Genomic DNA, 23,030 nt, shown 5'->3' on the forward strand with positions numbered 1-23,030 from the left:
CTTAGATACTTACTGCATGCTTTCTGTGCAGTCCTTTCAGTCTCTAATTTTGCACAGAATTTGCTTAATGAAGTTTAAACTAAGTCTCAGCGTGATATTCTTTTTTGTAAGGATGATACATCTTAGAGTTGTCAATTCATAGGTTTGCTGAGATGCTTCTAATCTTTTTATTGTCATCCTTCAGTTGTACGATGCTCTGAGTCAACTGATTACTGACCACCTGGAGGTCGAGCGCTGGCTATTGAAGGTGGACAGTGAGTTTGGCGGCAGGGGTACAGCTTTCTGTGATGTCTCCCACATGAGCTGCTATGCCTGGGCACTGAAGGAGTTCAGACGGTACGGGCCAGATCGCTGGAGCCACGCCTGGGCCCAGGTCAGGAGTCCACCAAACATCCCGAAACATTTATTCACTTCTCTGAATAAATGAGCTTCACTGGTGCACAGACCTGCATTGCCTGAGTGAGCAACAGAGCGGAAATCTTACCTTAATCAGTCAAAACAGCATCATGGGATACAAGCAAACTGAGAAGCGTGAAGTTATTCATCTTTTTTATTCTTTAGGTGAGGGAAGCGTTAAGACATTTAACCAATTTAACATCACTCCTCAGGCACTGTGTGATCTGTGTTCAATATGGGTCGCTATTGCAGATTTGCATTTGATGCGGATAATATTAGCCCTGACTAATATTGTCTCACTCTTTATACATTATGACCCTCATGTCATGTGTTCCTGTTTACGGATTTCCACTTTATCATATTCAAAAGGGGGCAAGAATGAGGTAATCCCAAGGCTATAATTCTCTGTCACTTAGCGTAGGAATGCATCCATACCAGCTTGTCCGCTGTGGTTTGCAAACTGCAGCATACTCCAGTGTTGTGCATTATCAGAGGGTTTTTTTTCAATGGCAAATACAATGTGATATCTACATACAAGGCAACCAGATCTGAAACATGTGTTGACAGGTTATTAAAAATATCAGTGCCTTTGAGGAAAGACGTTAATTCTCCCACACAGACCAGTGTGTGTGTGTTTTTTCATCTGCAGTTTTAGTGGAGAGAGGCATGAGATGAAGGCTCGTGCTTCACATAAACCTTAGTTTACAGAAACTCTGTCTTTACCTTCACCTTTGCCAAGTCAAATTCTTAACATACTTTTAATAATTATAGACGTTATTTATAATTATAATAGTTCATTATAATTCTAAACTAGTTAACTATAAAAAAATGTACAGACCCTTGCCTCATTAACACAAGAACATAACAATTATGACAAAATGCAAAGCACAAAGTAGAGCAGGCACAACCGCCTGTGTGTTTTGGTGCATTATGCAAGGATAGATGCATATTCCGAGGGGAAAGAAGCAATTCCATTATGTGTGGGGATGTTAGTTTTGATGTGACAGTGCTATTTACAATCCTGTTTGGTTTGGACTCCATTGTGCATATTAAATCTAGAGAAACACAATGTAGCCTACTGTGCGTGTTTATTGTATTAGTTAAATATAGATATTTTATTGGTTGGTTATAACATTGGGCCTTAGAAATTAGAAAAAGGATCCTTTATTATAAGGCCTGTTGGAGGCAGGCTGAGATATTGCAATCATGTGAATATTGAAAATGGAATTGTGATTGGTATATTTTGAAAAACACATTTAATTGTCCTAAAGCTGGTGATTTAAAATATAAAATTTGAAGCCTCTGTTTTACCCTTTATTTAAACCTGCTTCAGGAAGTAATGTAAAGTGTGACGACACCCTTCCTAAAATTTGCTATTGTCCCTTTTAAAAAAGAAGCATATGTGCAAGCAGTTAGCGTTGCATTGATTTAATATGCTTGTAATCAGTACGTACAGCTTCAGGCCTGCCGTGTTAATTTTTCATACGCTTACAAAGTAGCCTTTGATTTTCTGTCACGCGTTAATTACAGTGTTTTGCCATTAAAAAGGGGAGCTTTGTGTAAACTAATTACAAGGTAATCATTGTGTGCTGCGAGCACGCTGTTTTCACCTTTTATTTTATTTTGAAATACGTAACATCTTGCAGTCTGGAGCTGCTATACCTTCCAGCTATTAGCTCTCGCTAATTCATAGTGTTATTCTGTTTAAGATCAGGGCTGTAATTGTTGTGGTATTGGTGCTGTTAATTACTGGAGTAAACGGTTGAACCGAAGCCAAGGCCTATTGTAGTGGGGTTTGAATGGTGTTTTTACCATCTGGGGCCGCGTGGAGAGGCGAGTGAGAGACAGAACAGCAGCAAGGCCCGGACCAGGAGTTCAGACCCTCAGGGCACAGGGGCCATATGGAGCTGGCACTCGAACTTTGGCTGTATTGTATACCTTGCTGTTTTAATCAATGGCAAGCCTGTTCAGAGAATTGGAGAACAGAGGTTATTTCTCAGTGTTGTCGTTCTCTAAAACCATTCTTTCATTGCATGCAAGTGCCTCCCTGTGACCCGTATTAATGCTGGCTACTTTCAATTTTCATTCTTCTGCAAACAAAAGAGTAAGATATCCCCACACAACAGTAGTCGACACTATAGTCAAAACTTCCAACTTCTTGTCTTCCAAACCTGTAGACTATTAAAAGGTGGTGAACTTTGATTTTGTTATTGTTCACTGTTATTTAAGAGTATAATTGTGTAAAGTTATTATCGCCATAAACATCCCCATTTTTTATATTTTTTTACTACAGTTATTTTGAAGCTGCACATTAGTGCCTTAATATTCTGACAAAGTCTTGTAGGGATGTATTCATGTTTTGAAAAGTTACTGTTCACTTTTTGTAGCACATCAGTGTCTGCCCCCCAATTCTTTTCCTTCCTATCTGTTATTTAATTCCTCTCTCTAAAGCAGTCAGACCCCAAGAGCCTTTCCCAAATTGTGCCTATGACAGAGAGACAGCTCTGCAACCCTGGAGTGTGTATGTTTGCAGGCTCACCAAAAAAGATCCCCCTGCTATTCGGCAGGCTGTGTGCATATTGTTTAATTATTGACTGTGCTGTGGCTCAGCGTGAGGAGGCACAGAGAAGAATACAGACCCCCATGTGGTCCTAAAACAGCACAGTTGCTCAGCGGCAGCTGAGAAGTGCAGAGGAGTGAGGTTTTTGAGAGTACCTCTTGTTGCAGGCAAGTGGCTATTTGGTGAGTATGTCGCTGAAGCCCTGAAGCACATGGCTCAGTGCTGAAGCAGAGGGCCTGGGGTGACCCTGCCTGTTACAGGCTTAGTCACGAGGGCCAGTGTGTGTGTGTTCAGGAGCAGATATCTCTACAACAGACCCATACAGTTCTCCCCCTCTTTACTGACTGCATACAACCCCTCCCCATGCACACACACACAGCCGCCACAATGGATCATTAGGTACAACAGAAAATTGCACTTAATAGCATCAACAGATGGAGCGGAGATTTTTTTTTTAAATTGTGTTTGCACAAACAAAATTAAAGCATTCCGTGCGAGGTGTGTAATGGCTGGTTATTTAATGTTACTGGTCGTGTTTACCATTTTCACAATAAGGTTAATAAAATCGAATCAGACGCAACCCCCCCAGTGTTTCTTTATTTGAAACGCTGGCTGGTCAAAACTATTTTTTTTGTATTCTGTCGCTTACATAAGTAAACCTCCTCAGAGTAGCTGCTATTTCCTCTTCTTCTCTTTTGTTTCAGCTCTGCCTGTTGTAGCTCTCCTCTGCTCTTTGTCCTTATTTCCTCTTTTTTTCCTTCGTCTCCTGACTCACATCCAAGCCATAAGAGTGATTTCTCAGGGGCGCCGCTTATTTCCGCTGTAGGTACCTCTAGTTCCTCCAGAGCAGTTGGCAGGGACACTGCTCTGTTCACACATGTATCTGTTATGTGAAGTTTATAGTTTATGTGTTACAGGACTAAAATTCATTGGGGTTTGTTAATTCATTAGTCGACTCTAAATATTGGACATATGTCAAACAACAAATTTATATGTGGCGTACAGTATGGTGAGACCGCTCTTATCTGAGTGACAAATCAAACGATGCTTCACGCATTCAATGTGTTTGAGTGCAGAAGAAATGTGCGCTCTCCCCAAATTGAGCTCGGCTCTTCAGCGAAGTCAATTGAAGCAGGAATCCGCTTAAGGTACAAAAACGCGGGTTTGCTGAAATAAATAAATGGTAAAATTCCGGTTTTGGTCATTTGATTATTTGCGGCCACACTGTGATAAGTTTTTATGAGCGTGGCTACCGTTCCATTAAAGCAACAACAGTTTTCTTACACTTTTTCCCGCTCCATTGTGTGCTCTATGGCTTGTGCAGGAGGGGAAATCACCATCCAGCGTTTGACCTCAGCTCTGACAGTACTTTAATATGATGGCTACTTTGTGACTGGAATTTCAACATCCACTCTCCCTGAGCATAGAATCTGGAGGAATATGACAGAATAAAGTAAACTGTGTTGTATCGTAAATGTAAGGTCTGTCAGTTGTACTTCTGCAATTGCAAATTCCAATTACAGATCTATAGGGAAGGTGGTCAGAGCAGGGTGGCCCTCATGAAGAGCAGGAGGATGATGAAAAGGGTTTTTATGAGTTCCGATTAATTTGATTCCATTGCAATTCATTGTAATTGTACCATTGGTACAGTTGTTCTCGGTGTGTCTGCCACCACAAGTGGGGTGATTCAAGGCTGGACTCAGCTGACTCTGTCCCACTTCCTTCATTCTCATAGCGCCTCCGGCCTGAGAAGCAGGCCGACAGCAGCTATTTGTGACCAGCAGCCAGAGAAAAAGGACGGGGCAGAAGCTGTAATTTAGCAATTAACAGCATAATTAAGTGCTGAAGCCATTATGGCATTTTCTAGTTACAGAAACAAGAGCTGCATTGATCAGCGGGATTGCGAGTCGGACCTTGATTGACTGGCTGATCGATCGGTTTGCACATGCATTCATCTGCGACAGGAGACGAGGAGGCTGGAACTTTGGGCCAGGTGGTGCAGTTTCCCCTCCGATGTTCTTGGGCCCTCAGGCACCTTGCCTGACATGCCTATAATGTGCCTCCACATTAAGTCTGGAGCTATCAGTCTCACCTCTCTCTCCCAAGTGCCAGGCACACTTCAGTTTCTGATGCTGCAGAGCAGCTCAGAGGCCTAATGACACTACTGAAATTTTAAATAACCTCCTAAATTCCCTAATAATAAGTGCAGGCACCAGTACTTCACCATTTTTCCAGAGCACTGATCCAGAATTTGTTTGTTGGTTTTTGTTTTTAAAATGTACTGATAGATTTTTATTAATTAATTAATCATTATGAACTATTATTATTATTTTTCTAGCAAATGGTCCTAAGAGATAGCCATACTGTGGTCCAACTGTTGAAATTTTGCAGTTAAAATTTTGATTAGTAAAAATATATAAATTAAAAATAACAAAATAATAAAAAATAAAAGATTGTTGTTTAGATTTTTATAAAATTAGTATTTTTCAAATTTTACAATTGACAGTAAATACATACTGGTATAGTAACAAAACCTATTCCTGCTGTATTCTGTAGACAAGGGGCTTTAACTGACATTTAACACTGAACATGCACAGTACCCAAACTCTAGACATTCTACTACTCTCCTTCATTCAGTAGAAATAAAACTCTGTACTTTCTGATGCCCTTTCCTCTCCTCACACTTTACTCTTGAGTTACGTCTTAAAAACTAAATTACCACACAGTGAAGATATCTTGGATATTGTCATAACCTGTTACCCTTCTGCTACTTGTTTTCATGCAGCGTTGAGCTACTGGCTGCTCTGTCATGCAGAAAGGGAGCAGGGAAGGGAGCACTACCTTGCGCTCAGCGAGGGGCCGCTGGGGTGTGCTTTAACAGTGTGGGTGTCATGTGTCAGCTGATGCCTGCCTTCTCCACAGGAGCAGGTCCTGCTGAAGGTCCAGGAGGAGCTGCCCAGCCTACTGGCTCGCCACGCCCAGCCCGTCAACACTTCGCACTACCCCACGTGGGACAACTTCCTGCAGCACTTCCTCCGAGAGGGTAACCCGCACCTTCCTCCTAGGGTGCTGCAGCTCATTCTAAGTCTTCGGCAGTTTTTAAAAGGGCCATGTGATCCACCTAGTACTATAACGCAAAGGAGAAAGTTCACCTCTTTTTTATATGGCTTTGAGTTCTTTTTTGAAGTTGTTCTGATTGCTCAACCTCACCTGCTGGTTGTTGAAGAAAGGCTTTGTAAATCTCCCTTTGAAAGTCACTTTCTTCTGTGTGGTACTGTAGTGTTAATATGCGCACATTATATTTCTGTGTACAGTACATATCCCTGTGTGTTTCTAATTAAGCACTGGCTGTGTTTAATGTTGCTGATTGTACAGATCAATTCATTCTGTTGCAGTGCTGTGGCAGCAGGATGCTTAATTATTAATCAGATTGTAGAGATGATCGTTTTAAACAGTGAGGGAGCTGGTAGGAGCAAAGTTCCACAGGGGTCATAGGCAGAATTGAACTACTGATGTCTATACTCTGTCTCTCTTTCTGTCTGTGTGGCTTTGACTATGCATGTCTGTCTGTTTTTGGCTTTTCTGGACCAGGTGGGGTAGTGGAAGCCTACCCTCCATCTGACAGCGTGACCTGCCTGACAGTGGACATGCTGATCGAGCCCAATGGGGAGGTGTCTATGCTGTCCTGTGGGGACCAAATCCATGGTTCCAGTGTGTTGAAGGCTATGGGTTCCTCCGTCCCACAGGCATCTGTCTGTCCTGACACCCTGCATGCCATCTGCACCCACATCGCCCGAGCCTGCCATCAGCGTGGGGTCATTGGCCACTTCTCTGTTGACCTGGCCACCTTCCTGCATCCCCGCACCCTTGAACAGCAGGTGAGCCACCCCCATCAGCCCCACATCAGTTGGAGACGAGCTAATGAACAAACACGTACAGAGCCCTACTGTTGAAAAGCGAGCAGCATCGATTCGAATATAGAAGGCCAGAGCGAAAACACAAAAATGGAGCTGGCGCAGGCACAGAGGCATTTGGTCCCTTGGCCTCTTGCATCCTTCAGGGCCTGACACTCAAGGCGAAGATGTGAAAGTACTGTGAAATTGCCGGACTGTTGCTGGCACATCATACTCAGCCCATCTTCTGCTGCCCCCTCCTGGGACAGTGTTCTGCAGGACTTCCTCAGGCGAGCTAAACTGCACCTGTCTCACAGGGCGCTTCATAAGACCATTTTAACTTCTGGCTAAATCTTTTTTTTTCTGGTTAAATCAATTAAAACAACTTAGATATAAAACTCCTAGTCATGCTGGAATAATTCCACTGTACTTGGGGGATGCTCATTTTTATGTGGCAGGGGTCTGCTGATCCTCCATACTCCCTGTCTTCCCCAGGGGGACTGGGCAGGAGAGAGTGAGAGAGAAAGAAGTGGAAATAGCAGAGGAGCCTTATCAAATAAACTGCCAGGTCTTATTGTGTCAATAAACTAATCCTCCTTTTAAGGCTTGCCCTCTGACCCCGTGGCGGTCGGCCTCTGCAGGCATCTCTGGCAGTGGGGGGCGAGAGGTCAGCCTGAATCTACTGCCTCAGTCGTCAGATTTAATATACTTCATCGGGTTGACACAGTAACAGAGACGTTTGGATAACTGTCCAGTGACAAGAATCTTATTTCTGTTTTGTAATGCCCTGCCACATTATAATGGTAGAATGCATTTGTTTTGTAACAAACAGCAGCAACATCCCGATCTGTAAATCAAAACAGACACAAAACATCTCATACTCAACATAGGACTCACCTGCTCTATCATACAGATGGCTGACATTTCCAATGTAAGAAAAACAGGCAGGTAGAAATTGCACAGTCCCGCAGTTTTGTTGGACTGTTTGTTGCGTGTTTTATTCTAGCAGTACTGGTGTGAGTTTTTTGGTTCAACCTGCTGGTTTGATAATGGTTTGATAAGAGGAGTGAATGTTTAGACTGTGACTCCCTGTAACAGCACCTTCAACTGAGATTAAGTCATTGCAAACCTTTGCTCTTGGCTTACCCTACATTTCTCTTTATGTGTATATGTGTAACACAGGCACTTTATAGACTGAATGCACTATGATGAACAATTTTTATATACAGGAGCAGCAAGCTTGAAGAAGGAAAATCTGAGAAGTGAGTTAAGTGAATGTTGAAGCTCTGGGGTTTTTCAGAGAAGACCCCCCCTCCCACACCTCTTCTCTCTCTTTTCCTGTAGTCACATGCTGATTTCCTCTCCAGAGCAGATACACAAGCTCACAATGGCTCCCTCGTGACTAACACTGCAAACCCATTGAATTAATGAATTGGCGTCTATTAGGGAAACTGCTGAAACGTGGCCATAAACTGGCTTTCAGATGATATCAGATCCCGCTCGTGTTACTTGACAACCTGGGTCTTACAGTGTCTGCAGTGATGGGGAATGTTTCCCTGGAAAGCCTACAGCCCCCAGTACCAGAACGCCGGAAGAGCTGGGCCAACAGCCCGTGTTTCTCTGACGAGCTGCGTGAACTGAGCAGTGGGGGTCTAACTGATCGACTCTCGGAGTGTCTTGCACCATGGGCGGCTGTTTGCATTGTGCCGCTACAGAAGCTGTTGCTTTGAAGATGTCAAAGCTTTACCCTGTGCATTTAAATTGACAAGACACCCTTAATGTACCAGAGGACGGACACCGTGTGTGGTTGATTAACAGGCAGTCACTGCCAAGAATGGAATAAATAGCTTCTGAAGGAAAGGGGCCTACAGAAAACTTTGAAGAGTGGAGGTGTTACTGTGAGACTTGGAGTCCCTTCTAAATTTTGTTTAAATTCTCATTTGAACTATCTTTGATTTTGTAAGGTTCTTATTGAGAGGCTGAATAGAACAAAATGTAGTTATTGATATAATAATTCTGTGCAAAACTTGTTCTACTGACTGACAGCTTATTAATTCCCATATTTTGCAACCATGCTTGCTATCTTTGGAGCTACTGGTTATTAGGCCTGGCGACTTTTTGAGCTCTGCCATTCTTCACTTGACTGTGAGCATTGAATTTTGAGCTGCACTTCTAACATTTTCCACTAGAGGGCAGCATGATCTGGATGCTGATTAGGTTGAAGTTGAGTATGGTATGCTTGTTCAGTCATTTAGATTTAAAATGTACAGAATATCCCCATCATAAATAAAACGTAGAGAAAATCTATGAATGTGTTTTAATTGTTTTCAAAGTACAGAATGAAATAGAACATTTATTTTGCCAGACATGCTGACTTATTGCTTCAATTGGAACACCAAGGTCCTGATGGGTTCTTCCCCCAACCCCTGAGGTACTGTTTCTGGTAAAGCACAGTATGAAAAGATCCTGTGCACACAGAAGACAGATGGACATGTTGGTTGAGGGGCTGTCCTGAGAGATGTGTATGTGGAGTAGTTGAGCTGCGTGTATTGTAGCTGAGGCTCATCCACTCCTGGCTGGAGCTGAGTGTGTCCGTCACCCGTCCTTGTGGAGTGAGGTGTCCTGAGGCAGAGAGCGAGCCACCACACAGACAGACCGACAGACAGATAGGAACTGGAGCCTTTATTTAAGCAGTATGGAGGACTGTTAATCTGATCCCCTGTGAAGAAGCAGCATTAGAGCCTGTAATACTGCAGCAAAAGCCGCTTAGGACAAAGTGTTTTCCACTGTCCAGTCAGCCCTATAAAGCCCCTCTCCTCCTGGCTCTTTCCAATAGGTATTGCATCCAGCAGGCAACACTGGGGCTCTACCGCAGTCCCCCAGCCAATTAACCAATGTTCATTTGGTATAGTGTCCTGTATAGCTGAGTACCATCTCACTGCTGTCATACTTTACAGGTTACAGCAGGACACAGAACGTGTGTGGTGCTATACATGCGTCAAGTACAATAAATAATCAAGTTTCAGATACATGCAATCAAAATGATTAAAAACATATACAGATTGCATCAGGCCTAACAAGCCATTGATAAATGACTCAATACATTTTAAATCTAAAGCATTCATCACCGGGTTTCCAGCATTCATAGGAAGTTTTCAAGATGGCTTACAAGAAAAGAAAATTCTAATTAAAGCTTTGCTCTTTAGATTTTTTTAATTGTCATCTTCCACTTAAGCTAGACAGTAAAGGTGTACAAATATGCTGTGCCCTATTCTGAAGCCTGAAGTCATATTTAGTGTGCTCCAAGCAATTTTAAATGACATTTATTTTAGTCAGGAAATAGATTTATAATCCCTTCCATTCAAAAACAGGCATTTAAACAAAATAAAATACAAGATGTGTAGTCCGATATGTCATTGGACCCCTTAACGATGAGCGTAACTTATTTTTAAAAGCAGATTGTGCTTTTGAAATGATACAACATAAGCATTAAAAAAAACAAAACCTAAACAAGAACAAAGTGGTCCTGAGCCATTAACAGAAGGATCTGGATTACAAACCGCATCTCCCCATAACTGGAGCAGACAAGAGCGATGCATGTATACAAACGTGTCTGGGTTTGAACAGCCATTTACATTCAAACCTGTTGCTAAAAGCCGTCATTTTTTTTAAAAGAGAAAAGTGGGTCGCATGTGTTTGCCCTTGTATTCCTGCAGCACATTGTGAAGTAATGGAGCCTCAGCTGCTGGATTGTGGCTTTTAATGAAAAAGTGGACTATAGAAACAGGTACAATCCAGGCTCGTATTTCAGCTGGCTTTGTTATGTCTGACAATGAGGCAGGGCTGTTTGATTCTTACAGACTTGGTAAATGGCTCTCTGGAGCCTGCCCATCACCCAGCCTCGGGTATTAACTAGAACGGAGCGACCACGGGATCAATATGGTAATAAATCAGGGCAGCTCAGGGCTTTATTTCTGTTGATTCCCAGGTTAAAATTAAATTTAGACACAGTTGGCTTCTGTGCTGGGTTATGCAATCAGTTTGGTACGTTGTAGTTTGTTGTTTATGTACCGTTTTTCACATCACTGGTCAGTAATTCAGAGGTTCGTTTTTTTTTTCATTCAATACAACCAAAGGTTGCTTTCAGTACAGCGGCGGGGAATTGATACATTGCCTTCACAGATGGATCCCTTTATGGGTTTACAAACAAAATCAGCAACAGCCATCAGTGGGGAACAGTTTTTCCACTGGCACTGTGCATTACTTCAGGAAAGGAAAGTTTGTGTCATGTGAGCTACAGTAGATAACCATCAGCCTTAAAGCATGAGTTCCCACAGTGACAAATCATCTGTTACAAACCGCAGACTTTCTCTATGCCAGACACAATTCAGATACAGTTCAGGTATGTTAAGCATTAATATATTTTGTTGAGCATATGAGAATTAGCCTAAATTTGCCTTAAATTTGCCTAAAGTTATTGAGCTGTTAAAATTGCGGGGATACCATAATATCATCTCAGTAGAACACCTCTTCTTTTATTCATTGTGATTCTGGGGAGAAAAATAATAACCTTGCAAATGCAAATATAAGTAGGTGCTTCAAGATGAAAAGTGTGTTGATTGGACAATATAATATATATGGACAATCCGGCGTGGTGTATACCTAATCGGTACTAAACCACTACAGCCTTTTCTTACAATCCTGCCCCTTTTAAACCCGCTAAGTTTTAATTATGCCATCGATGGGCACACCCCAGTCCCGTAACTCAGGTGAGCCAGGCAGCACTGGCCCGTGCACAGCTCTGACGGATTCTGAATTTGAGCTGTAATAAAACGCAGTTAAACCAGCAGAGAACAGGGGTCAGCCAGCAGACTCCATCAGTAGCCATTTGCATTTGATGGCTGCAGCGTTTAGGTTGACAAATAGGATCTATGACTAGACGAGGGCCACCTGGCAGTTAGTTATTAAGAACTCCTTCAATTGTGATTTATTTCCATGCTCCTAAAGAGGGGGCATTGCTATTAAAATATTATTCAGAAATTAGCCCTGTTTTAGCATAAGGCCTTGACTGTGTGACCCCTTAATATCCTTATAATGATGCCATTTACCATGCGGATCTTGAGTCGCTCTCTTGCGAGTGTGTTGGAGAAAGCCAGTCTCCTTGCAGAATTCCTCCTGCTCCACACACTAACTCAGGTGAAGTGATGGAGTTGGGGTACAGGGACCACAGAGTCACAACGCCCTCCCCCACCTCACTGCTTTCAGATATTTATGACTTCATGGCTGTATTTTATTATCTATGGGGAGAAATTCCTTAAAATTCTGGCCTGCCAGCAGATTTGTGGGTCTTCTGTAAAGTTGTTTATTGAGGTGTTTATTTCAACCTTTGTTGTTCCTGTTGCCTGTTTGTTGCTTCATTATTACCTGGTATCAGAATTTACGTGTTAATCTGTCAAGTGTTGCACACATAATATAGTTAAGATGAATAGAATTAATTCAACTAAATACTAATAAATACTTTGTTTTACTTATGGCTTACCTTGTTCCATGTGGATAATTTCATTAGGAATAAAAGGTATGTATTTTTGTAAGTATTTTACTAAAAAGCTATTTAGAAAAGACTTCCACTTTAACAGTACTGTAGATCTTACTATTGCTACAACCTTCTCATTATGTTAACTACGCAAACCCTGGGAACCAAGTGTGCCCCATACTGCTTAAAGAATGTTAAGCAATACTTTAACTTCAGTGAGTAAAAGAAAAAAAAGCTTTGCTTTTTGACATATGCTTTATTGTTTAAAAATGATTTTACTCGGTTTGAGCTTTGGGAAATAATGTAAATCCAACGACCAACCGATAGTATCATACTGCATGTTGAAGTTTTAATAGAAACTTCATAATCCCATGCTACTTGATTCGAACAGACTATAAAGAGTCCTGTGTCTTGAGCTGTGGTACTGAGCATCACGAAGGGATTGGGCATGACATGGTAACAGCCATCACCCCCTGGTGTTTCCATAGGTATGGGCCATTGATCTGGACCTGTGCTACAGTGATCAACTTGCCATGACCCAGCTACTGCTGATGATGACCGGCGGACGTCTGGACTGCCGGGCAAGCTGTCTGGAGGTCCCCGCACCCCCAAGAGAAGTCCGTCCAGCACGGCGCCAGAGAGGGCCAGCAGCAGTGCAGGTGCTGTTGCCTTCATGCAGACAGCATCTCTCTTGCTACACTGCATCTCTCTTGCCTACAGAAAGTGTTTCTGAAGACTGGCTTCTCATCACCAGCTCAAATTAATTACGAATCATTACAGAGCCATTACCTTCTCCTGTGCGTAGCTGGGGTTAAACATGGAATGGCGTAATTACTGCTTATTACAGATAGGGGTCCCTCAGAAATGGTGAGGACTATACTTAATGAGGGCTTTGGGTTTATGTCTTTTAACAACCCCCTCCTCAAACCCAATTTCAAACGACATTACTTTTAAACGCCTGTATGGAAACACAAGTGGTACACCTAAACGTTGGGCATTGTTTAAAAAGTTCCTAGAATGATGCTTAGGGGATGTATACACACACGCCAATTCTAATACAGAGAAGGTGGTGAGCTTGCAGTGCTCCGGGGAGGGGGATGGGGGGCATGTAGTCATCAGCCACCATTCATTTTTGCAGTCGTTGTGGTGTGATTGGGATTGTCTGTAAGAAACACATGGTTACCTGGTTCGCTGGCAGGGTGATGAAGCTATGCATCCAAAAAAGCCATGTAGAAGGAAACACTGCAGAGCAATAAAGTGAAAGGGCTGCTGTGTCTTAGAGATCTAGGTTCATCCAGATAGGAATAGGCTCACAGTTTCATCCTAAAGTCTCCCCAGATTCCTTTTTTTTGAGTCATAGTCTTTGGAGTTATTATTTTTCAAAGTATGATTTGTACCCATACCCCTTTTTTTAGGGAAGTGTGTGTGTTTCATGAAAAATGTTCAGCTGAGGAGGTTATTTTGCATGTTTTGAATTTTTTATTTGTGTTAAATACTACTATTACTGTAATTATATATTAACCCAGTCGGTTTATGGATGCAGAATACATTATCATCCTGATAGATGAGCCTAAATAATCAACACATTAATAATTCATACTGCAATTCATTATGCATGTGTATGCATACATTTAGTGGCCACAATAAGCACCTCATCAACCTGATGCCAGGCCTTAAACAATGGGACTTCATTATTAGTGGCAAACACAAGTTTACGCTTGTTAAGCTGCTACTTGTATTATTTTATCAAACATTCATTTAGCTTCAGCCTCACGCTGAAACACACCAGATTTCGCAGGCTCCTTCTTTTTTAAAGTTAATGGTTTGAGCAGTGGCGGTTATTAACACTATGAATATTACAAACATGATTAAATCCCAGCCAGACACTTTTATTGTTATGTAAGGACACCAAGTATGTCAACTTAAATGTGTCACGATGAAAACTAATTACGGGATGTCTCTGGAGAAAGAGACCATTTCTTTGGTTGTGTTTATTTATTTTTCAAAGCACACATGCTTATGATTCACTTCGGATGTACAGTAAGTATTGGAGCACTTTTGACATTAATGAGTATTTTACCGCATTTTACTGCCTCTTCTCTGGGTGGCATCCTGCCCCTACCAGTAGCTGTGTTCTTCTGACCCTTGATGAGAGTACTTTTGTACTGCGCATAGGACTTTCTACTGCCTCACTAGGCCTATGTTTGTGTGTAAATTGATGTCCCCCCTTTTCTTTCTGCTTGTGTCTGTGGACTGTACTTTGCTGTGCTGTTAAGAGCCCTTTTGCAGATGAAGCAGTTGGAATTACTGTTCTCCAGCCTGGACTGTTTCTCGCTTCTTTCAGCTGTTCTGCTCACACTGTTCTGGATTGCAGGGATTTCAGCCTATTCTGGTTAGGGGGCAGCTTTGCAAAAAATAAAGACTTCTAACTTAAAAACTAAAATCAGATCTAAATTGATGACAAGTGTTAAAAGCATCTTTCCAGAGGAAATCTCTCTATATTAGTGTTGATTTTTTACCCCACTAGGAAAGGGGTGAAAAGATTCTGCTTGTCCCAGGGGATCCCCTAGAGATCTGAGTGCCTGGTTGGAAATCAGCTGTGATCTGATGTGGCGGCTCAGGCATTAGGCAGTATCCTGTTGATCCAAGAACCTCATCAGACTGGGTGAGAACAGAAGAAAGGAGAGAAATGACAATGCCCTGTTCCTACTTTTCCTTGGCTAGCCGGCCCCGGTGACCAGCCGCTACGCCGTGATGAGCAGCCGGCTGCGCCACACCAACTTGTCCATGGTGCACTACAGCGTGTTCTTCCAGATGTGCAAGGCGCAGGGCGTGGGCTTCGACATTAAGGTAACGGCTCCACTCTGCCCTCTCGCTGTGGAAAGACAGCACTTACCTGGCAGCCGCCATTAATTATTGACTGGGACGCAAGTTTCAAACAGCCACCTGGCTCAGACTCCCTCTCTCCTTATCTGTTGGATAAATATTTCATCAAACATGCACGCTACCCGACACTCCCCTGACGGCTTCACACAACTTTGGCATCTGTTTTGGACTCTGATACACAGGCTGGCTGGCAGAGGTCACCGGGCTGTCCTCTGTTAGCCTTGTATGCTCCCAGCTTTCCTTCACTGGGCTTTAAGGTTACCACCACCATAGGGCTGAAGCCTGATGACTGTTTAATCGGTACAGTTCCATTAAACAATGGTAAGGTTCCATTCTTATTTAGATTCACTGTCTGTTTTAGCTGAGATACACATACATCCACCTGTATAAAGGTATAAAAAAACATACGCATGTATTCCTGTAAAGAGGGACAAACTCTGTTCGGCATCACAATATGTCAAATAAAACATCTAATTTCATTTCACATGTTATTGTTCTCCAGGAAAGGCAAGGAAGCCTGTTTGTCCTGCACGACAGCAGTCGGAGATACAGTTTGGGGATGTTGTGAGTACTCCCTCTGTGTAACATCCAGTCAGCAGTGAACACTGAAACACAGGGATGTTTTGTTACCCATCATCCACTGTGGGCTTCAGAAACAAACGCAAGGGCAACAGGCAGGAACATGAACATTTTTAATGGGAGGGAATTGGGGGAATAAATTACCAGTTACTGGTGCTAGATGTGCTGCATGCTGTTGATACCCTCCTTTTTAACTAGTGTTACAAACACCCTAAAAATGTACAGACACGAAACTGACACGCTGAACTTTTGAAGTCTTGTCTATTATTAGAGTTAATCCTTTAATAGTTACATTTGTGTCTCAAAAATATTTCCTCTTGGTCGGCAAGACAAAAACTTGTACAGTGACATCCATCATCTTTGGAAAGCAGCGCTTTTCCCTGACATCACGCCTCTTTGTGCCACAAGAGGTCTTGTACTGTCGGGACGAATAACATGTGACAGAAAAGAAGTCACAATTCCACCTGTCTGTGTTTCTGGAGCAGTAACTAGAATGGCAGCAGTGGCCCTGTTTCTCTCTGCCTGTACAGGAGCAGTTAGACTGTCAGGCAGCCGGAGAGACTGTGCACCCCTGACCTCTCACAGAGTGAAGTCTCTGTTGTTTGTTGTTTGCTATGGCCTCTTCCAGTGGTGCATGATACTCATTAGAATCCACAAAATTTATCTTTCCAAGAAATCCATGTGGAGGTCTAAGCAGGGAAATGAAATGCTAACTGGTGTCCGATCGTATTTGCGGACTACTTGCAGGCTGAGTGAACCCCATTGGTATGCCGTGCTGAGTTGATTAATAAAAGATATTTATTACACAAATCCTTATGTTGACAAGTTAAAATACTACCTCATCTTTCATCTCTCCCCAAAGATTGCTGCTTTCTCAGGTTGAAAATACTCATTAAATTGCTCCAGCGCTGCTGTCCAAACGAGGGGGTGATTGTTTTTTAAGCACGCAGGGGGAATCATTAGTAAACTCGTTTGTTTGGGTATCATTAACAGAACAATCGCTGAAGATCTCCAGGGAGCCCTCCTGACCTTTGCTCGGAATCTCTCTGTCATTCATCAGGAAATATCAGCCCCCAATATGCAAGGCCAGACCAATTTTAAGGTAAGGCGTTAATTGACTAACGATTGCTGTTCTTCTTTTTATGATCTACAAAAACCTTGGATTATGCAGTTTGGCTACAGGCTATCTCTCTATCTCTGTCTAATCAAGGAACTAGGAAATGTGTCTTCTATAAATTCTTTGCATGTTAATTTCCTTGATATGTATACAATACACATATGATCAACATAATAAGATAATAAGTGCATTGTATTCATGGAATTGATTCTTTTCAATTATCTTTTCTGTTTTCCATGATGGACGCACACATTATGATAAGTATGGTACACAGAAAGAACAAACATTGAAACAATAAGGCAAATAATGTGCTCTGGTCTTTGAGTCAGTGGAAACTTACAGATCTCACAGTGGCAAGGGGTCTTATTGAAGTGGTAAACTGGGACACTAGAAACTTTTTTATCCCTCAGTTTTGCCATAGAGCAAAACTGAGCAAATTATTGTTTTAGTAATTAAATATTTTGCTTGGTTGTTGTGCCCCACATAGTGTCACTTTTTCACCTTAATATCAGCTCAGTTATCACTTCTTACTGATCAGGATAGTCTTGCACTCTCCACAAACACACCAGTAAGAGAATCTCTTTTGGTAATGAGAGACAATTAGTAATTCAGCAGTCAGCGAGGTAATTAAGCAGTGTGTTGTGTTGGGCTGAAGAGTGCATTTGCTTGTTTAGCACTGCAAGGTGGCAAGTATGCAGTTTCCTCTGACTGCATGCTCAGAGCCCCTTGGCATGTTATTTATTGGGTGGTGCAGCGTTAACAGAGCTCATGTCAAGGTCCAGCAACAACTTCTCTCTGAAGACGGGGGTCTGTAAATCATGAGCTGGCTGGGCTGAAAGGGTCAAGAATGGGACAGCTTTTCTCTTTTATGAACTGCTAGTTATTCTGATGAAGAAATACAAGTAAAAAAAACTCGGTAATAAAATGAAAATAAAGAAGTGAGAACTCTGACCTTCTAGAGCTGCGCGGTACCTACTCTTTTCTCTGATAAGATCCCATGGACACTGTACAGTATAGGGTATCCCACAGTGTGATGAGTTATGATCAAGGGCAGACTGGAAGAGAAACTCCTACTGAGAACTGGAAAGCCATCTTTTTTTTGCGTTCAGAACAGTTTGTTCAAAGTGTATTTCCATACTTCCTTGCAAATAACTGAAAAAAAAATGTAGTTCAGTAGTCACTTGCATGTTTTATTTTGATGTTTGAATGATGCTAGAACAGCTCATGCACTTGACCCAGACTGGATTAACACATGGCCAAACTAGGTCCCTGAAAAGTAAAACAAAAAGCACATTTCAGCTACAGACCCTTGTTCAGGGCTGTTAGAGGGAGAGGAACACCTGAAGAAAATGCCACAGCTGAAATATAGTGTTTAAAGGTTTTTTCTTTTTACTTTTCAGTGTGGAATTAATGTCTACTTTCTATGTACTGTATATACGTGTTTGTCAGGTCTTTTTTTTCATGTGTGTGATGGTTTATTAACATAGAAGCAGGGGGCCAAACGACGTCTTAATCAGGCCCTGCTGGTGACAACAAAATCTCTGCTCGTGCGTCGCTGTCTCCTGAGTCATGTGCTGCCTCAAACTGTCCAGTCCAGCTTAATTACAATTGGTCGAAATTGTGTTCACTTACCCCCAGAAATGAACTAGGAAATGGAGGCCTAGTTTTGTTTCTTTAGGAAACTGCAATAACAAGTTAGAGACAAACCTTTATAATGTTTATCACAAAACAGTTTTTAAATACAGCGCCCTCAGTAAGGCACAGGAACTGAAGTACTGATCACAAGCATCCTCACACCGTAAATGAGTCTAATTATATAGCATACATACTCCTGAGCTGTTATGCAAAGAATTCTGTTTTGCCTGTAACCAGGTCATGGTGCAAAAAATGTGTTGCTTGATTAACCTCCTTTCCCCTGGTGAGGCGTGACCTACAAGATGTGACCGAACATGGCGAGCGCTGCAGCGATGTGGAGCGTACGATTTGGAGCTTACAGGCGGCGGGTGGGCAGCAGGGGCAAGGGGGCGTGGTTGTTGTCAGTGCCACCGCAGGTACTGTCACTGCCTCGCGCTGACTGCAGCGTGGTCTGTCCTGAAGGAGCTCATTCGGGACATCGAAGGCATCCTGGGCGTGACGGTGGAGAACCAGGCCTCGTCATCGCCGGGAGAAGACAGCTCGGCGTCGTAGAGCCCCGCCGCCCATCAGGCTGAGACAGCATGTGGGCGCGACAGCAGAAAACTACATGCAGCTTCTCTTTGGAAGCACAATTGTGCGTGTTGCAAAACTTGTGGAACAATTCACAACACTTACCAATGCTTATAAAGTTGTTTTTTTTTACAGAGGCGCAGATTTGTAATAACATATCTGTATGTATTTGCATGACAGTTTTATACCAGAAGATGCATTTATTATGTAATATAATTTTTTCCTTGTGGAAAGGAAATGCACACTGGGATATTAGTACATGTTATTTTCCATATTTTTCTCATTTTGATTCATATCTCATTGTACTGTATATGCTTTTAGTTTCATACTGTAGTCTTTAATTATTTCCTTCACAAAACGTGATACAAAGATCGAAATTAAGAGCTTGTTTATTCACTTTTGTATGATTCACTGCATAATGAAATAATCCACAATCCTATAACTCATAAAACATGGTTTTGAAACATCTGCAGCATTTATAAAACTGCTCTGAGTACTTGTGCATCTCTATACAGTAAACTTGCTATTTGTTTACAGTGAAATATAGTGTAAAAGTGCAATTTTTCACTTATCCCATTAGAAATAGGACAAATGGATTTCAAAGAAACAATAGGCAACTTTCTTTTTTTAATAAAAAGTCAACTTTTTATCTTCAGTAACATATAATCCCAGGAGCTGTGTAGCACTGTGTGGTATGTGATCCTAGCAGATACACAGTGCTGACAGTGATCTGCGAGTCAGGTGTCATTATTGCTTGACTCCTGGTGTTTGATAGTGTGCGTGGAAAAACATGTACAGCAGCTTTCCTGAAAACTACCAAAGGACTTCATAAAGGCTCTACATATCAGGCAATAACATCATGAGAACGCACGTGTTAAATTAATGCACCTATTCTAGAAGACATCCATTTATCTCTAGGAGCACAGCTGTCTTTATCTCATGGTCTATCCAAGATGTATGCCCGCTAGCAACATTTAAATATAATACAACACGTACAAAGATAAATAATAACAAATGAACGAAAAAATACGAGGATCTGGGAAATATGGTTTGGCAAGAACAAGGATATGAATTACAACCCCTTCTCCCTAGATACTGTACTAGACTGTCTCACACTTAAGCCTGCTGCCTCCATCACAAATTTACTATTGCAATGTTGTAAAGTAATAACATGTGTATCTTTCAATGTGACATCTTAGACGAGCCACACTTAGGCAATAAAAGTAAATAATTTTATGTGTGAGAGGTATGCAGTCATTTTAAAGTCTAGAATCCTAGGCTAGACACTGTCAAAATTGTGCGGTATATTAATATCGTAGCACAAGTGCCTATTCAATGGAATTTTCGCGACACACGTCATTAACTCCAGGCGCCATTCAGAATGATTTCACCTTTTATCTATCACATTCACGTCTAAAACCATTGTCGTTGCCATTGAACAATAAATGGTTTGTGAAAATGTGCTGTTGGATTTGCTGTGCACCTAATTCACCGTGCCCTTTAACTTGAAGAACGAGGCTAGTAACTGCGTTTCAGCTCCGCAAGATTGTGAAGGAATCCGAAACCCAAATTCGCAGGCTACTTTCTCAGCCCAGGAACGGAAAATAACGAGTCCAAGTTTCTCACCGGAACAGAAGAGGGACGGGCATATCAAATGGGTGAGTGAAGAGAATAGAATGTTTAAAAAAGGAGTAGCAGAGTTGAGATTTCTGAAACACGATAAGTAAATATACCCATTTAAGCTGCCAGTTCACCCGAGGAGTATGACATAATGCCAGGGCTGTTTGTAACTGTTTCGAAGAAAGGTTCAACCTGTGTGTGATTTATAATTGGTGAAATTAAACGCGAAGAGTCATAGGTGGTGCTTGTAATTTTCGAGCACTCACTGTTTTTTTTACAATGCGATTCTTGTATTGCTGTCAGCATATATGTGAATTAAAGTGAAAACTGAACGCTTTAAGCTCCTTAAACGATTGCTTCGTGTCATTCAGAATGCGTACAGTAGGTGGTGGTTGACAAGAGTACCATATATTTAGGGTTTGTGAAAAGCTGCACTGAAGACTCCTGATACTCAGTATAGCTCAGAATACATTTGCAGACTGCAAAGACATTGTATCACTAAACAATAAGTCACGCCACCAGAAAATTGTCGTGTTCCCCGATCAGTAAATTTCATAGCAGTTCAGAAATTCAGAAAACAAGCACTGTAGCTTTTAAAGCTTTTAAAACTTCTTGTTTGGGGTTTCCTTGCCAGCACAGGGAATCTGGTGTTTTTCGTACGTTTTGAGTGCATAAAATACTTTAATACTGATTTGCATGAAAGTTTATAAACGCTCATTGAAGTATAGGATATTATGCCATAATTGTGTGCCCATGTATATCAGATTCATGAGCCAGGAAGTTGTGTGTTAAGTACATAAATGCCTGGTTTGTTATATCCTAGGTTTTTATTATTGCTTTACTGACTCCCCCTCTTGTAGCAATGACGGAGGTTCTCCGCCAGATCCATGGGGTATTCCTGAAAGTCCTGCTGTTCCCAAGCACATGGAGAGGAGCTGTGCCTCGACCCCCAGCCTCAGAAGTCCTGACCTGCCACCTGGCTCAACGCCAGCTTCCCCACTGGACCTCCTTCTGTGTCCCCTACCGCTCGGTCACCAACGATCAGTTCGGCCTCTCGCACTTTAACTGGGCTGTGCAGGGCGCCAACTATCACGTCTTGAGGACCGGCTGTTTCCCTTTCATCAAGTACCACTGCTCCAGAGCGCCCCCACAGGACCTCTCCCTGCAGAACACCTTCTTCACAGTGCTGAAGGTCATGAACTTAGGTGAGAGGGGCAGCTGCAGAGATGGTGTAGATGTGAGTCCCTTCATGCGTCCTCACCTCATTTTGGCTAAATAATAAAACCGTATCCTCCAGTCAACTTGGGATGACAAGGCCCACTTTGTGACAGGGTCAAAAATGCATCATGTTTTTAGGGCTTCAGTTGAGGAGCATTAGTGGATGTCTCTAAATGTCCTACTATAAGTGTCTTTGTGAACGACTTCTCTCAAAGGGGTGATAATGTTTGCAAAATACTGCAAATCAATAACGAGGACTGGTTTAGCTGTGTAATGGTGAATGAGCCTGTAGAGATTAGGCCCCTCTAGAGGAGTTTGAGTTAAAAAAGAAGTGAGCGAATACCATTGAAAGACTCCATTGTGGCCAGTTGCATGAGTTTGGCATTCACATTCCTGAAGCTATCTTACATATCCGTCTTCTTGAAAGAATTTCATTCTGTCTGAAGACCTTTAAAGACACATACGGGTTTGTGCACACAGTTGTTTGTTTGTGGATTTCAGGATAAAATGTGATGCAACCCTTCAATGCTGTTAAAATGCAAGGCCTATCCAATCGTGAAATTCTTCACATCTCATCACCTGTCAGACGTGCCACACAGCCTCTGTACCGCTCACATGGCACTGCCCTTGTCTTCGCCAGGAATCCCCACTCTGGCCTACGGCCTGGGGTCGTGGATGCTGGTGGGAGCAACAGAGACGGTCCAGACCAGCACTGGGCCAGTCAAGGTCTACTTTCTGTACAAAGAAGAGGAGGGAGCGCGCTTTTAGTGTTTCTCCTGCAGGTACAGTGGGAAAGAGAGGCCCTAAATTGTGTATTAGAAGAATACTGTATATTTCAACTAGTTTTAATAATAAAATGTATTTATCAGAACATGTCTTTTTTTATTTTCATTGGGTCACGTCCTGACAGATATTTTGTTGACAGAATTTTCCTTTTTATTTGTGCTGGTAGTATGGTTTTCTAACAGGGGTCACCAGCAATCCAACTGAAATACTTTGAAAGTTCAAACTGGAAAAAAAAAC

The 23,030-nt window shown here is 42.1% G+C and overlaps 2 protein-coding genes across 8 annotated transcripts in view; both read left to right on the plus strand.

Moving 5' to 3' along the window:
* Window positions 1-19,301, plus strand: part of iqch (IQ motif containing H) — a 36,997-nt gene extending 17,696 nt beyond the window's left edge. For 3 of the 6 annotated variants that reach the window (XM_015343100.2, XM_015343097.2, XM_015343098.2), the window contains 8 exons: window positions 185-373; window positions 5,879-5,999; window positions 6,548-6,834; window positions 12,871-13,041; window positions 15,107-15,232; window positions 15,771-15,832; window positions 16,841-16,949; window positions 19,062-19,301. In XM_015343100.2, the coding sequence (XP_015198586.2) occupies window positions 185-373; window positions 5,879-5,999; window positions 6,548-6,834; window positions 12,871-13,041; window positions 15,107-15,232; window positions 15,771-15,832; window positions 16,841-16,949; window positions 19,062-19,151 (1,155 nt within the window). In that variant the 3' untranslated portion in view covers window positions 19,152-19,301. The other 3 variants (XM_015343099.2, XM_069190566.1, XM_015343102.2) reach the window with 3 other exon arrangements.
* Window positions 19,302-19,402: 101 nt separating this feature from the next.
* Window positions 19,403-22,878, plus strand: c5h15orf61 (chromosome 5 C15orf61 homolog). Of its 2 annotated transcripts, none has more exons than XM_069190577.1 (3): window positions 19,403-20,827; window positions 21,650-21,994; window positions 22,648-22,878. In XM_069190577.1, exons 1-3 carry the CDS (start codon window positions 20,824-20,826, stop codon window positions 22,773-22,775), a joined length of 477 nt encoding a protein of 158 aa, XP_069046678.1. In that variant the 5' UTR covers window positions 19,403-20,823; the 3' UTR covers window positions 22,776-22,878. The 2 variants fall into 2 exon arrangements, with proteins under 2 accessions (XP_069046678.1, XP_006628803.1); XM_006628740.3 differs by lacking the exon at window positions 19,403-20,827 and adding an exon at window positions 20,836-20,892.
* Window positions 22,879-23,030: the final 152 nt, after the last annotated feature.

This window comes from Lepisosteus oculatus, chromosome 5 (genome assembly GCF_040954835.1).
Source record: "Lepisosteus oculatus isolate fLepOcu1 chromosome 5, fLepOcu1.hap2, whole genome shotgun sequence".
Lineage (NCBI taxonomy): Eukaryota > Metazoa > Chordata > Actinopteri > Semionotiformes > Lepisosteidae > Lepisosteus > Lepisosteus oculatus.